General features: G+C 40.5%; 1 protein-coding gene across 8 annotated transcripts; it reads right to left on the bottom strand.

Moving 5' to 3' along the window:
- Positions 1 to 926: 926 nt before the first annotated feature.
- eif4enif1 (eukaryotic translation initiation factor 4E nuclear import factor 1) lies at positions 927 to 16,556 on the bottom strand. 8 transcript variants are annotated; one of them, XM_082534537.1, is made up of 19 exons: positions 16,195 to 16,556; positions 15,406 to 15,549; positions 15,251 to 15,324; positions 12,883 to 13,010; positions 11,288 to 11,556; positions 10,828 to 11,026; positions 10,518 to 10,681; positions 9,648 to 9,783; positions 6,572 to 6,748; positions 5,779 to 6,050; positions 5,192 to 5,269; positions 4,877 to 5,057; positions 4,649 to 4,761; positions 4,311 to 4,444; positions 3,957 to 4,038; positions 3,701 to 3,824; positions 2,351 to 2,662; positions 2,059 to 2,229; positions 927 to 1,916 (listed from the first exon to the last, which is right to left on the bottom strand). In XM_082534537.1, the coding sequence occupies exons 2-19, from the start codon at positions 15,496 to 15,498 to the stop codon at positions 1,729 to 1,731; spliced, it is 2,895 nt and encodes a 964-aa protein (XP_082390663.1). In that variant the 5' UTR covers positions 15,499 to 15,549; positions 16,195 to 16,556; the 3' UTR covers positions 927 to 1,728. The 8 variants fall into 8 exon arrangements, with proteins under 8 accessions (XP_082390663.1, XP_082390667.1, XP_082390666.1 ...); XM_082534541.1 differs by having other exon boundaries at positions 4,673 to 4,761; XM_082534540.1 differs by having other exon boundaries at positions 5,192 to 5,266.
- Positions 16,557 to 16,680: the final 124 nt, after the last annotated feature.

Here is a 16,680-nt window from a genome sequence, read left to right as displayed (position 1 = left end):
AACAGATGTTGGGTCATCATGCACCACGTAGTTGCTGCAGATGGACATCCATGATGTTGGAGCTGGTGACTGGAGTCCACTAGAGTAACATGGCAGTGATTCTGGTGTCAAGTTTGAGAATGAGCTTTGTGTATATCATCCTGCTGGAAGCGGCCATCAGAGCACTGGCACACAGTGGTCTATAAAGGGATGGACATCAGGAAGAATACTTGTGTAAGAAGACCCAAGTAGATCAGCAGTTTCTGAAATGTTCAGTGCAGCCCATTTAGCATGACATGTTCAAAGTTCAACCCCAATCTGATGCTCCATTTAAACTTCAGGTGATCTTCTTGATTACATCTACATGTCCAAATTAGGATGTTGCCATGTGACTGAAACCAGTATCTAATCAGACAGCAGCTGAATAAATGTACCTAATAAAATGTTTAAGTGTATATACCCACAAAGACTGAGTGCAACGATCAATCCACACACCACCACCTTAAATATTTCACAAGTACTCAGGATAAAATAAATTTAAAAAGCAACCTCAGTTTCTCATAATTAAAGATCAGATTTACACTGAACATTTAAGATCTTGTAAATACAATCTTTTGCAATCTAAAGTTTACCTTTAAAAAGTTTAAACTTTGACCATTTTAGTAATTTCTAAACTAACAGTTTGTACTGAAATTGTGTTTGAATTACAAGTTCGTGACCCTTAGCCATGTTAAGGTGAACAAAAACAAACATCTCAGACCAGTGTGAAGTACTGCTTCTGAATTAGACTCATAATAAAACAATTATTTTCTGTTTCACAAAAGTACAAGTTACTGCAACCATGTGTCTTGTTAGTGTGGAAAGTTTTACAACTGAACTCTTAGTGGCAGGTGTAAGCATTCAACCACGTAAACATTTAATTGCATTAAAGAGGAAATACAAAAATGTTTAATCAAGATTTTATTTATTAATTCTATTTGTGCTTTTTATAACTTAATAGCACACAAACTGAATCCCAACCACCCTCAAAAAGAAAAATGACTGCGAGCAGTGCTGCCCCCATTAGTGACCAGTAGGATTGGAGAGGATACAGTTCAAAAAAGAAAAAACCCACAAAGGCACAAACAGCTTGCTGCATCCCTCAGAGGCATCTTTAATGCTCCACTTCTAGGGGAAAGGGCCACTATCTATGCCATGAAAGGGAAGATGTATGCGCTAAAATTATGCCAACATTTTTCACCGTGTGACCCTCTCAGTACGATTCAGGTGATGCAAGATTATGTGGCTGCGACGCGACAAAGGAATGCTACTAGCTTTTGCTGACTTTGTCGCAGTTTTCAGTCAAACTGCAAGATTGGTACAGCTCCCCTTTACTAAGAAAAGGGGGGGGGGTAACAAAACAAAACAAAAAAAAACAAAACAAAAAAAAAAAACAAAAAACAAACACCTTATCTATATACACTGAGAATAAGATTTTTTCCCATGTCTGTACAATTGGGCCTATACATTATTTACGGTGCAGTCTCGTACAAAAAAATATATTCACTCAGCTGGCAAAACGGATCTCCATCACTTGCCTCTTCAAAAGCAGTAACTTCAATACTGAAGTTAAAGCATGGTTTAGTTACATCATCCTGTTCTGTGCACTGTCTTTCAAATTAAAGTTCACATTTTCACAGTAAACAAGTGGAGATGGACAAAGAGGGGGGGGGGAAGAAAGAAAAAAATTCCAGCACAGTGTTTATTTTCTTATGGCCGGAACTCTAATTCATCTACACTTATGACCTTGGCTGGCATAGAGGGGAGTGGCTGCTCTAGTACATCTGATCCAAACCACTTGGCGAGGCCTAGAGGGGGGCTGCCGCCGTGTCGCTGGGAGCCATTCGTCCGGTGGGGGCCTTGGCTCTGTGACTGAGTGCCAAGGACACTGGGATGTACTGCAAGACAAAAGTATTCAATCGACAAGTCTTCAAACAAGATAATTAAATACACCACATTTTAATAACATTTGTGAGGATAATTCTGCCATAGCCACATAGTCCCACTGAATTTGAATATTTGAAATTTTCCTCCACTCACTTGGTCGTTGCTGTTGTTGAAGTTGCTGTTGCATTGCTGCTAACTGCATTTGAGTACTGGCTCTGGAAGGTAGAAGTGGATGCCCAGTTGTACTTAGTGGGTACAGTGGTTGTCCAAGCAGGGCAGGAGGCAAGCCTTGAAGTTGTGCAAGGTCATGTGGTGGAAACATACCTTGAGAGTACAATTAAAGATCAGAAACAATTAGGTTTAATGTTCAGAACACTTTAATACAGTTTTTAGTGTTTTTATAAAGCAAAAGGATTTGAAAGAAAAAAAAAAAAAAGCCAGCAACCTGCTTGCACAAGAGCAGGTCCTAACTGCTGGGGCTGGATACCCTGTGCCAGCATACGTTGCACCACAGGGTGGAGCTGGGGAGGAGGGCGCACCATAGGTACGTGGGATAGCAGCGGTACTGGGTAGACAGGACGAGGGAAAGATGAGGATGGTCCTTGAGGTACCATGGCAGGTGGATGGTGTCCAGTAGAGCCAGGCCTGAGGCGCTCTTGTTCTTTGCTAGACAACGTCTGTGAGCTGGTCTTTACTCCCCCTGACTGAGCTACATTACCATCCACTGCTTCCAGGTATAGATTTGGGGAGCTGCTGCCTGTAATCATACAACCGAGATCTCAGTGTTACAGGGTATGTGTTCACTCACAGGTATGAAAGTGAAAGTTAAATATCAAACTAGTTCTGGGTACCGTATTTTTCGGCCCATAAGGCGCACCGGATTACTAAGCGAAACAAAACAGTCAGATAACTCAAATTTTACTCGACTCATTCTTCTTGCTTCCTCCACTTCTTTACCATTGATTCATCAATATTGAATTCTCTCGCAGCTGCTCCATTCCCATGTTGTTGCAGTATATTAATGACTAACCTCATAATGTGGATGGATTATCTCAGTTGTTCTGACAGAAATTTACAGCATCCTGCCATGCAATTGCATTTGTCCCCAACCATCAAGAACCCTCATGTTAACTTTTATTGAGTGGAAAAAAGTTAGCATTCATCCTCCAGCTTCACTGTGTTTATGTTATGCTAACATAGCTATGTCGCTAGCGATCATGTAGCACATCATATACCAGCTAGCCCAACTTCAGTAACCCTACAAATGCTACTGATGTTTAGTTTTCTGTCTTCATTTCAGTCAGAACATGGTACATCATGTTTAGGTGGAAACTAGCGAGCTAACTTCCTGCTAACTTCTAACTTTTAAATTTAATAAAAAATTCTGTTTTCATGGATGCCTGGATGTTAAACTTAATTGTTACACCTGGTGAAGCAGCAACACTGATCATTTTACAAAAGGTGAAAGAACAGTTTTTAACTCTCAGTGATGCCACAGAGTTTTGGACCTAAAGAGGACTTTGTTTTGGGCCCAGATTACTCCGTGAGGCTCCTGACTGGTAGCTGTAACGCTCCGACAATCCATCAAGCAGTCCGGCTTCGTAGCTTACCAAAGTCGTACTAAAACATTTGACAAATTTTTGTGCGCCGTATACCACATAAAATTGGTTCGAGGTAAGTAAGCACAACCAGCATTCATACATAAAGTGCACTGGATTATATGTCGATTTTGAGAAAATTGAAGGATTTTAAGTGCGCCTTCTAGTCCGGAAAATACGGTAAATTAATACTGCACCATCGTGAGAATGTGCTGCTGAGTCGTCCTTTGTTTCTGAGCGATTTGAAGGTTCATCTTTGCTCTTCTCTTTTGTTGCGTACATTTTGCGGATCACAGATGTGGGTGTAAATGAAGGGGACAACTGACATAGGCAGGGGAGGAAGAAAAGAAAGTTAATATTAGCAATAACAACAGGTGCATGAATTAGAAATAAGTCAAAACAACTTTAAAAACAACACTGGGAAGAAGTTTGCAGAGTTACGTTTATGCTTACCATACTGGTGACAGTACTTCCTGGAGAGTTTCTTCCAGCAGGCTGAGAGCCTGGTCCAGGGGAACGATTAAGACGCTGCGGTCTGGACAAAAACCAAACACACTCAGCCATACAAATTCCAACCAACATTATTTATTATCCTTGGAGGCATACATTATATTACCACATATTAAGCCAGTATATTCTTCAGCTTTGTTTATAAAGAAAGTATTTGTTTTGTAAAAAGCAGTCAATAGACTTCAATAAGACACATTAAAGTGCATGTCACTCAATTTGCTGAAATTGACTGATATCATAACCATTTAAAGTCTCTATACTATGTGGTATTTAAACACAATTAAAGCCAAAACAAACCTATTTCGGAAAGACTTGTCTTGTGGTTGTTTGTAGCCAGATTGGAATTGGTGGTGGGCATGGAGAGCAAGATCCTGCTGGAATGCCAGTGCTTCCAAGTCTGCTTGGTTAATAGGAATAGAGAGCGCCCTCATCTGGAAAGACAAGGTAGACCCAACCCAACTCATCAAAAGTCAAAGTTTTAGCTCAAAGGCCTATAAATGTAATTTTTACTCCATGATGCTACTACTATCAATATGACTGTTACAAGCAACATGTATCACAACATATACATTATAATATTTAAACAGTAGTTTACTGAAAGCATATTTAACTATTTACATATGAACCAAACAAACCGCATGAAATCTCATCTCAGTAACCTGTTGCTGTGCAGCAGATCCAGGACTGATTGACCTGTGTATATCAGCAAACTGTTCTGGTAGCATGGGCTGAGGACCAACAGGAAATCCTTTAGGTAGGAGAGGATGAAGAACTGTTTATTGACCAATTTATGTGCTAATCCAATTTAAAGAACTGCATACCATCATTCTTCCTAGTTCCATGGCACTCCTCAGTAAGCTTACCTGCAGGAGGTTGCAACCGACTATTGAAGTATTCAGGTGAGGGTGCCCTCTGTGGAAAGAGAGGGAGTGAAGGGCCCTTGTGTAGTAGGCCACGTAGAGGTGCAGAAGTCACTGGGGCCTCGGCGCTGCTCAGCAGATTGCCAAACTGCGTCGGGGAGCCACTACGAACTCCCAAGAGCTCCTTTAGAGAGAAAACATTTTCCAATAACTTCTCATTTACTTTATGATTTTGTAGATTTATTGTGAATAGTCAACAGCTAGCCCTGACTGATTGTAGGAACACTTCATTATCCTCAGGACAGCAACCATACCCACCTGGAATATATTTTTTTGTGGCTGTGCAGGTACTTGGGCATCAGGCAGTGTCACTACAGCTTGATCTGCAGTTTGCTGCTTTGTACAGGAGGGAGGAAAATTGGGGTAAATCAAAGTAGAACAAAGTAATCAGTCTGCTACTCTACATTCTGAACTGCAAACAAATTAGCCTTAGTCAAGTCACCGGCAGGGAGGAAAAAGTCAACTGAACGAGATAGACGTGTGCATGCAATTCCACGTCAAAGCGTCCATTCTGCAAGTGAGTAACGCTGTTAGATTCATGTTCCGTTATATTATTCTGACAATTCTTTTGCCCAATTCAAGAAGCTAGTACTTTTGTTTTCTTCACTGACTTGCACAAAGGACAGTTTACAAGATGACATTGCACTGCAAAAAAGGGTATACAAGCTACAACCTCAACAGTTAAGCAAATTTATGCCCATCATTTTCTATCCTAATTTAAAATAAATAAAGAAGGGGGGGGGGGGGGTTCTTAAGCTTGCAGGATGCATTGAACAGGGCCCGAGTTCACCCGTTTTACTGCAACATGCAGTAAAAGATAATTATAAATATGTAGAAATACTTACAGTGTTTGTGTTGGTTTTGGGGTGAGGTGGCAGAGTTCCACTTGCCTTCATGCTGCTGACCAGTTTATTAAAGGCTGACATGTCTGTGTCACGTGAGCGCGGACGGGCACTCAACCCGCCAGTTAAAGCCTCTTCTAAATGTTCAGCCATGAAGGGCGTTCCATTTCCTCTCTGGGCAGGTGGCACCTTTCGTCTCTGTGGTTCCGAGTCTAGCCTCATTCCCTTCATTTCTCCCTCCACCTCCTCCAATGAGAGTACAACTCCAGAATTAGCTGGGAACAGATTATACAACAAAATTCAACCTTCTTGTATCAGAGCTCAGTGTTAAAAAGCAAATTACCATTTCATTTAATGGATTTATTAAATTATAAATTGTGTTAAATTAAATTCCACAGTATCCTGCAACAGCTTTCAGTGTGTTACTGCAGACAGAGGTGCAGCTGAATGTTAAAACTCAAAAGCCTGAAATTCAGCTTCTCTCTACATATACCCATTTTTGAAAAACATGATAGCTAACTGCTGAAATCTCCCGAGTTCATCTAGCTATTGTCAAGGATCATCGACGTGTGCACCATGGCATTCAGCACTTGCTTGTTTTTGGCATTCTTTTGCCATACCTACTCAAAGGCAAACGCATGAGCCTGCTGAACTGTGACTGTCACTCGATGAATAGGAAAAAAAAAAAAAAGTTGGTAATAGGATGTGTGTGGTTTGGAACAGAAAAGGTAGACTTAATCCACATGACACTGAGTAGAGCTCAGCTGTGGAAATGGTTTAGTAAACAGACACTCACTGCTGTCCCGAAGCCGAGCCTTATTGGCAGAGAGCGTAGAAAGCAGAGGTTTCAGGTCTACTTTGGCCTTATGCAGCAGCTCCAGGATGTCCACCTTCTCCTTGCATTCAGAAGACTGAATAGGTGCAAAATATGAGGCATTGCCTCGGCTGGGGGACGTGCAACGTGGCTCGAGCCCTTCAGAGAATCAGAAGGGGAATAAGATTTAGGATATTTAACAGCAATCCAGATCATTTCGGGAGCGTAATCTTTGTTTGTACTCAAATAGCATCACATATGATGCAATAGCAGCAGGTCAGGATTTTGATAATATATCCCAAAAGTGGTGTGCAAATGTCAAGGGTACATTTCTAAGATTTCTTTAAATCGTGCAAGCTATCCTGATGATTAAATAACAACTGCTTGGGGCAGACAATACAGCCTCAAAATGATATTTCAAGGAAATCTTTCATATCTGATACTGGGAGAAGGAATACTCAATGTTTAATCAATGCCTGCAGCTTGCAGACAGCAAGCAGCATTTATTAGTACAAACAAAATGAAGGGCAATTTCTATCCTTATCCAAGTGCTATCGTAGGTCCTTCATTTTGACAGACTGTGCAATATGCACAATAAACACATGCTTTAAAAAAACAAAAATAATAAAAAAATAAAAACATTTTATCATTCCTGCTGCACTTTGAATATATACAGTGGGGCAAAAAAGTATTTAGTCAGCCACCGATTGTGCAAGTTCCCCCACTTAAAATGATGACAGAGGTCAGTAATTTGCACCAGAGGTACACTTCAACTGTGAGAGACAGAATGTGGAAGAAAAGAAAAAAGAAAAAAAAAAAAAAAAAAAAAAAAAAAAATCCATGAATTCACATGGTAGGATTTGTAAAGAATTTATTCGTAAATCAGGGTGGAAAATAAGTATTTGGTCACCTCAAACAAGGAAAATCTCTGGCTCTCACAGACCTGTAACGTCTTCTGTAAGAAGCTTTTCTGTCCCCCACTCGTTACCTGTATGAATGGCACCTGTTTGAACTCATCATCTGTATAAAAGACACCTGTCCACAGCCTCAAACAGTCAGACTCCAAACTCCGCCATGGCCAAGACCAAAGAGCTTTCGAAGGACACCAGGAAAAGTATTGTAGACCTGCACCAGACTGGGAAGAGTGAATCTACAATAGGCAAGCAGCTTGGTGTGAAAAAAAATCAACTGTGGGAGCAATCATCAGAAAATGGAAGACATACAAGACCACTGATAATCTCCCTCGATCTGGGGCTCCACGCAAGATCTCATCCCGTGGGGTCAAAATGATCATGAGAACGGTGAGCAAAGATCCCAGAACCACACGGGGGGACCTGGTGAATGACCTGCAGAGAGCTGGGACCAAAGTAACAAAGGTCACCATCAGTAACACTACAACGGCAGGGAATCAAATCCCGCAGTGCCAGACGTGTTCCGCTGCTGAAGCCAGTGCATGTCCAGGCCCGTCTGAAGTTTGCCAGAGAGCACATGGATGATACAGCAGAGGATTGGGAGAATGTCATGTGGTCAGATGAAACCAAAGTAGAACTTTTTGGTATAAACTCAACTCGTCGTGTTTGGAGGAAGAAGAATACAGAGTTGCATCCCAAGAACACCATACCTACTGTGAAGCATGGGGGTGGAAACATCATGCTATGGGGCTGTTTTTCTGCCAAGGGGACAGGACGACTGATCCGTGTTAAGGACAGAATGAATGGGGCCATGTATCGTGAGATTTTGATCCAAAACCTCCTTCCATCAGTGAGAACTTTGAAGATGAAACGAGGCTGGGTCTTCCAACATGACAATGATCCAAAACACACCGCCCGGGCAACAAAGGAGTGGCTCCGTAAGAAGATTTGAAAGTCCTGGAGTGGCCTAGCCAGTCTCCAGACCTCAACCCCATAGAAAATCTGTGGCGGGAGTTGAAAGTCCGTGTTGCTCGGCGACAGCCCCAAAACATCACTGCTCTCGAGAAGATCTGCATGGAGGAATGGGCCAAAATACCAGCTACTGTGTGTGCAAACCTGGTGAAGACCTATAGTAAACGTTTGACCTCTGTTATTGCCAACAAAGGTTATGTTACAAAGTATTGAGTTGTATTTTTGTTATTGACCAAATACTTATTTTCCACCCTGATTTACGAATAAATTCTTTACAAATCCTACCATGTGGATTCATGGATTTTTTTTTTTCCCCACATTCTGTCTCTCACAGTTGAAGTGTACCTCTGGTGCAAATTACTGACCTCTGTCATCATTTTAGGTGGGGGAACTTGCACAGTCGGTGGCTGACTAAATACTTTTTTGCCCCACTGTAAAAACTGGTGTGTATAATACCATTTGTACATACAAATTACTCTTATAGTTATTCAACCTCTGCTTTTTATCTTTTGTTATTCTTCATTTTTCTTTTTAATAATTTTCTAATATAAACAATTCAGCTTTTCTTTCACCCTTGTGCTACTGTAACTAGTCAATTTCCCCAGTTTAGGATTAATAAGAGTAGATATATCTAGTGACAAAGCAAAATATACAAAAGACACAGCATAAGTGAAATGTAAGCACAGAAACAGCTTAGGTCATGTTTTTTTCCTAGAAATTTTAATCATGACTTAACATTAACTTAACAGCCTTTCAGCACTTCAGGAAACTGTAAATAGTTTCACACAAAATTGATTTTTTTTTTTTTTTTTTTTAAATAAACCCAGGCTGTTGTAACATTGGTAATAGGTTTTTAAATCAGCTGCTTTAAGCTCAGCTTTTTCCATCACGTAGCCACATTAGTAGTTTCCAACCACCGTTCGTGCTTCCTGTCATACAGAGTCATACAGAGTGCAACTAGTGAACGCTCCAGCGAGTCATTTGTTTAACAAGGGGTTTCACATCCCCACCTGTTAGCACCTTCTCCTTGCATACCTTCATACCCTTGTTTTACTGTGTTAACGTCAGATGTCATGTAAAGACTTGTCTTATCACAGAGGTGACAAGCATGTGCCCTACAACTGCTTTTACAGAAAATAGATTTGATTCAGTGGTCAAGAAATCAAATCACTTACCAGCAAGTTTCTCCAGCTCTTCATGAGGAGTTGACCTCAAGCTGCTGGACCGGCTGCATGGACTCTGGTTACTAGAGAACCACTGGCTGAAGCGACTAGCTGACGCAGGGCCCTCTCCCAAAACATCCTCTATCATCTGTAAGACAGAAATGGGGGCCTGTGAGACAGACTAGGATACAAAAATCTGCATATTGAAGGGTGCAAGAACAAATGTGCCACTTACGTTTGCAGCGCTTTCCATCGATTTAGCACTAAAAAGGTGCTAGAAGACTGAGGGCAGTGTCACTGAATGCACTGCTTTTTGACCTTGTTCTCATTTACCAGCAAGTATTGAATCTAAAAATGCTAAAAGTAGTTTGCAGTTGGGCTTTTCTAGTTCAAACTAGAAACTGCATCCAAGCTACAATGATGGGCATAAATTTGGATTGTTGATGCCTTTTAAACATCTCATTAACCCCATGCAAAAGCCCAGAGAAGAGAACATTGATAGTGCACCATTCAGTGACATGACTCACCAACTAAAGACGAAATTCAGTGAGGTCAAGCTAGTGCAGCAGAGGTAATCTTGCACTGATACAAAGTATCAATACTTAGTTTTATATGACTAAATGCACAATTTGTGAAATTCAGATTTATTTATTTATTTTAAAAGCCACAAATATCAGGCTTGTAAGAGTCTTGATTGTATCATTTGTTTTTAAGTTGACAGTTATGTCTGGTTCAGGGGTGAGCAAACATGAAAACCTCTACTGTTAAGCTTATCTGGAAAAATTAAGATCACACTGATATTTTAGAAGTTACTAATGACACCCCATCTGTGAGCTTCACACCAATAAGCAAAACAAAACCATAGTGCACCCCAGTACTTACAGAGGCCAGTCCTGGCATGGTCTTCTCTAAATTGAAGAATTCATTGAAGTCGAAGTCACCAGCTGAAGGCTCTGGAAGAACATCAGTGTGGGGAACTTCCTGATCAGCTGTCGGCTGCAAACCCACATCTTGCTCCTCAGGCTGTCCGCCATTACATTCCACTACTGCATACAAGATGTGTGACAATAAAATTAAATACAAGTCACAATTTTAACATGAAAAGTCTTACTGAACTGACTTTCAAAATACTACTAGAAATGCAATAGTCCCTAAAAATGTTAGCAGTATTTCCAACAATGTCTTGACATGCCTTCTTTCAAAGATTCTGTCCGCTTCCTTGAACGCTTAGATTTGCGTTTATCATCTTCCAGGATTTTGTCATCAAATCCAATAAGCTCAATTGTCTCCGACTGGCTGGTGGGACCCCCCGAGAACCACTCTGGCTCCTCTTCTGCATACGAATCATTCCTCCTCCTTTCGCTAAACACACGCTTGTCACCAAAATCTCTCTGCAAATGATTACACGGGACAAACAATATCAATTTAGAAATATGGGATGGGACAGTTAAAGAGTAACTGCACAGAAACACTTTTATAAATTTAGTTCAAGTCTTAAGAGAATTGTGTTTTTAGACAGTTTAAAAAAAACAAAAAAAAAAAAACAAAACGTATCGTGTAAAATAAAGTTCCAAAAAATTTAAGTGCATTCAATATCACATTAGAACTAAATGCAAGGTCATTTGCATCGACTGAAAGCAACAAACACCAACCCTGAATCTTTTATCTTTCAAGTCTCTCTCACGCTCCTTTTCCTTCTCTGCACGAGCTTCTCTCTCAAAGGCACGGGCAGCAATTATGCGTCCACTGCCAATTCTGCGTGTCCCTCCCATACGTAGAGTATCATTTTCTTTGTTTTCCAAGGGGCTGATTGGGCGACGGATATGAGGGGCAGCATTGCCCTGACATCCACCTCCGAAGCTACGTCGCTGTGGGCTCAGTACTACATCCAGGTCATCTTCCTTTAACCGCTCACGGGGATCTAAAAAACAGATGGGGGGGGGGAGGGGAAAAAAAAAATAAAGTTTTTTGGAGTACATAGACTACATGAACAATTCCACTGCAGCAGTTTAGAAATCTTGTGCAAGGCTGGAACTTAAAATCCTAAACATTCATTGATCAGAGCACAGTTAAGTTTCTAGACAACATTGTTATTACAAAACGCAAAGATGAAAGGATAACCATCTACCATCAGTAATAGAGATCGAAAATGTGACATCATTTCGGGGGTAAAATCGCAAAGGATTGTAGGTACAAGTGGCAATTGGTACTAGCGTGCACGGGCTATTACAAGACAACAGTCACAAAGAGATCAACAGAGACACAAAGAATGGCAAGAAGCTGCTGTATTATTTACTGCCATAGCCGGTCGCATGACAGCCACGGGAAGCAGACAGGTAAAGAGATCGTTTTTTTTTTATCAGATTCCTTCGTGGAAGAAAAATTGTTCAAGTCATGTTTCCGACTGGGTTAACCTGGGTTATACAGAGTTTAAAGCTGCTACCACAGCAAGATTTGCTCGGTTGACAGAGGGAGCGACATCAAAACAGCCACGAAAAGTCCCGCATATATGTGCCCAAGTGTTGTATTGAAGCAATCAAGTGATGAATAACTGTTTTCCAGTATGTTGTTTTGCAATGATTTTTTTTTTGCTGTGTTGATTTTTTTTTTTTTCAGCGAAGCAGCTAATAAAGTACAATGGAATACAATTTTGCCTCTTTCTTGTAAGATTCTATAATAAAATGAAACAATAGTGCCAGTTATAAATAAAGACAATAAATTGAATAAATTATGAAACACTTATTTTATTTCTATTGGATCTAAAAATGTTGTGTAATACTACAACCTGAAAAGACAAATAGATTGTGTTGGCCTGTAAACGAGATACAGAATTTTTTTTTTTAAATGACAGCTGTAAAATGAAATTGTCCAAATCAGAAAATAGATACACCAAAGTAAATTAGACCTGGGCTTGTTGCAGGAATCTGAAGTTACTAAACACTTCGTGAGTGTATGCACTCACACTTAAGACATAATTATAAATATGTGCGTGATGAAAGTTGGGCAGCACGCTAACGTCTTTAGTCCACTCTGTATGCGCATATGGTCTCTTTTTTGTCTTTTTGTCAAGTCTATCTTTGTACGGACCTGCCTTGTTCTGCTTCGTTTTGTACATAACTAGGGATTAAAACCACAGAATTAATGATTACTGGAAATGCTAGCGCTTGATGCAGTGTTTTGATTTTGCTGCCACTCGTACCTACAACGTAATGCACGATAGTCACATGGTTTGTCGATCTCCATTTACCTGGGATTCTTCGTTTTAATGGAACTCTGTCATCCATGTAGTCCTTCTTAAAACCTTCCACAGGTGAGCTTCGCTCTGAAGTGGGATATAATGAGGCATGCCATTTCTCAGGGTCCCAGACACCATCACTATTTAAAAACAAACAAACAATAGCCACACAAGACTTAAGTCCATACTTTAAGTCAAATTTCAAATTAAGACAGACAACTACAGCCTCAACTGGGATCCTGTTTAGGAAAAAATAAATAAAGAGTAACAATGAAAAATACAATACACAGGTGAGGCCATCCATTTCAACCTTTATGCTGTGAGCACAGAATACAACCCAAAAGGAGGGTGCAAGAAAATCAGATCTTCAAAATAATAAACTAATTGATACTGTTGCACTAGCAGTGTTTAACTCTGATGACAGACTACTATAAACATTTTTTCCAACAGTTGAGACAAATCACATTTAATCTGAAGTCATTCGTGAACTCTCCCATAAAGACATTACACTTAATGACGAGTTCTGACACTTCAGTATCCATCAATAAAGATGTGATTAGATGACAACTAAAACTGTTTGAAGGGTTTAGCAAGAGTAGCTGCCTAGGCAGAGACCACCCTCACACCTCACCACACTAACGGTTGCAAACATAAGCAGATCTAAAAAATAATGACAAACTGCTCAGTTCAGAAAAGATCTTCGAGGGCAACTCCTAGTAGGCTTTGAAGGGGTGAAGAGGTCTCTCTTTTTTAATGATTAAAAATAAAACCCCAAAAAACAGCTTGACCCACCCTTTAATGAGCCCACTTTTCATATAGTCATAACTAGGGATGGGTATCGTTTAGGTTTTATCCGATACCGGTGCCAAACTGGTACTTTTGAAACGGTGCCGGTGCTCAAACGGTGCTCAAACCGGTGCTTAAAGAATGGAGAACACAAAATTGGTCCAAAAACCTCTCATGTTCAGCTGGTTTTTGTAAAAAGATAACAATGTTAGCCTTTTCTGCAGCTATGGGGCATATATGGTATCACTCTTGGCTGGAAGCAGTGCTTAAACAATGGAAAAAAAAAACAAAAAACAAAAAAAAAAAAAAAAACACAAACTTTGTCCAAAAACCTCTCATGTTTAACTGTTTTCCACTTTTTCTTTGGTCTTTTTAGCCTTTTTGGCCAGGGTGAAGGGAGTATCTGCCATCAAACAAGAGGACAGCCGCATGTAGCTATGATGATGTTTGCTAGTTCACCTTACATGCATTAATGTAATAACGTGGTTAGCCTACTCAACGTAAATTACACACGAACAACATGAAGCTACTCACGCAGAGAAGAACGGCTGCTGCTGCATCATCATCAGTTATCATTTCTGCTACACTGGCAGGGCTAGGGGCCAGGACTCTCCTCTTCGTGTTTTTGGGGGATGTTGCATAACAGGCAACCCACCCGCAGTAGATGTGCTCGGTGTGAGGTCTCGCAGCAAGCTATCAAATACGGCACATTTCTCGGCTTTTAAAAAAAAACGCTATGCGTCGCCAGGTGTTTCATCGGATTTGAGGTGTTACCTCCTTTGACAGTATCACAGTATCAGCTTAAAGCACTTGTTGCAGGCTGCTGAGTTTGCATATTTTGCTGTGAAGTACAGCCAGACTTTTGACCGCTTCGCCTTGGACATTTTTAATCTGTAGCTCTGCTCTAAAAGAACGTACGTTCCTGGGCCCACCTACTATCCTCGGAAACGTAAAATGATTGGCTAGAAGTGTATCACAGCTCAAGAAAAAAAAAAGCACCGAAATGTGCGCTGCTTTTCGGTCTGGTTACTACCATTTATGTCAGAACCGGTGCCATCATGGCACCAGACACCGGTACCCATCCCTAGTCATAACCACTGTTCCTGGCTCTAACAGCTATGGGACAAAGATACAAGTCTTCTAGCGCAAGTGTTTGTTTAGCTTCTCAAGCAGACATCTGAACAAATCTTTGACTGTTGTTTAAGAATTACCCCAAGGAATTTAAATGAGCTCCGAGCAAGAGACAAGCTGAAAGTACACGTGACTTCCAAAAAGCAGGAGCAAGTCTTCTTGACAGTTAAACCATGTCAATGATTATTACAAACTTTATGCAAATTTTAGTTAAGACCGTGAACATATTTGTGTAGAAACTCCTCTGCTGTACCTTGTTTAATCAAAGTAACTTTTGATTACATACACTTCAGTTCCAGCAAAACATACATTTGAATAACTGTTGGTCTGTGTCAAAAATCAGTATTTCACAGCATAGAGAAATACTAGTACTTTTCCTAACTAGAATTCACCCATGCTTTCTCATTTGAGAAGCATAATCTCCTCTCCAGTATTACCCAGTGTGACTTTTACAAATTCATACCTGTCATATTTCTCAGAGAGACATTCAGGCCTTTCATTGGAGATTGGCAGCTCTTTGATTTCCAAAAGCTCCTCCTGCAAATAAATTGATAGTCTAGTTTAATTCACAGCAACATCTAAACTTGATAAACAATGACACAGCTGGCATTTTGTCACCTTAGTGTATCTGTAAGGAGCTGTGGCTGCCAGCTTAGGCTGGTCGACAGCAGCTTCACCATTCTTAGGCTCTACACAGGCATCTTTCTCCATGATGGATTTCAGTCAGTGCAGACAGTGTCTCAGCCACCAATGACTCTACACCTGTGGATGACAAGTTAACATTTACAAGTCAATTATACTCGACTAAGGCCACTAAATACAGTCTTAAAGGCCAATTACTTCAAATGAAAGGACGCATGTTCCGAAGATTTAAAAAAAAAAACCCAAAAAAAAACAAAAGCACGGCTTCCTTCTGTTGCTGCAAAATATATCAGATGTATTGGCATCTTAAACTAGGCAGCACGAGAAAACAAAATTATAGAAAAGTTGTCGTGAAGAAAAACTCATGGAACTTACCTGCACCGGGCAGTTAAAGAACAACCCTAGAGTCTCAGGTTGTTGCTGGCTAATTAGCAATTTAATTGACAGCAGCTGAGAACTGACATGTCATTATATTACAAAGCATTTACGTCAATTTACTAATTGGCTATCGCATTTGAGTTGTAAACGAAGCCGTTTTGCAATGAAAGGATCCAGCGAGTTAAATACATGTAAACATTTTAATACAAAACATTCCCCATCATTTCAGCTTTAGGAAATAAACGCTACTAGTTAGCCAAGAGATTGATACAGGGTTAGCCAAACGATGGTAGCGTCCCACACAGTTAACCATAAGGCGAATTCATGGCACAAAAGTTGTGTAGACAACCGACTTGCAAGTCAAATTTTGGCAAAAGACGGACTTACTCAGTTTGAATGCTGTGGGGAATGCCGGTCGCTAACGGCCGAGCTGATCACGTTAGTTAGCTGGCTAGCCTAGCCTAGCACTTTCAGCTAGCTAACTAGCTGGGGGACTGGGGATAAATGCCCACCCAGCGAGCACAAAATCGTGAGCCGGTAGAGTTGTCGCTGTGATTTCAGGGAGCACACACTATAGAGGGGTAACCTAACACAATAAGACTGGTCCAAAACAACAAATTAAATCACACGGAACCGGTGAAATCTCAAATAATAGTCTTCTCTTTCTCTGTTTTCTAAGTCGTAGCAGAAATTTTCCTCTGATCACCGCTTTAAGAAGGTCCTGGCAAAGATTACGCCGTGACCAGCGCGCCTTTGTAAAAATTAAAATTGGCAGGTGTTCGTTGGCGATAGTTATTTTGAAATCTAAATCAATATATGACAATTAATTTCCCAATAAATTGGTTTATACGTATGTATATAACATATTGAAAA

Source organism: Aulonocara stuartgranti (genome assembly GCF_965226115.1).
Source record: "Aulonocara stuartgranti genome assembly, chromosome: 5".
Lineage (NCBI taxonomy): Eukaryota > Metazoa > Chordata > Actinopteri > Cichliformes > Cichlidae > Aulonocara > Aulonocara stuartgranti.
This window is presented reverse-complemented; position numbering and strand designations above follow the sequence as displayed.

Excerpts from the sequence above, each read along its gene's own strand:
- eif4enif1 (XM_082534537.1), bottom strand. The coding sequence starts at position 15,498 with ATGGAGAAAGATGCCTGTGTAGAGCCTAAGAATGGTGAAGCTGCTGTC. Across the intron at positions 13,011-15,250 it reads CTCTCTGAGAAATATGACAG|TGATGGTGTCTGGGACCCTG; the intron begins GTATGAATTTGT and ends GTTTTTAAATAG. Across the intron at positions 4,762-4,876 it reads TCGGTTGCAACCTCCTGCAG|GATTTCCTGTTGGTCCTCAG; the intron begins GTAAGCTTACTG and ends TCCTACCTAAAG.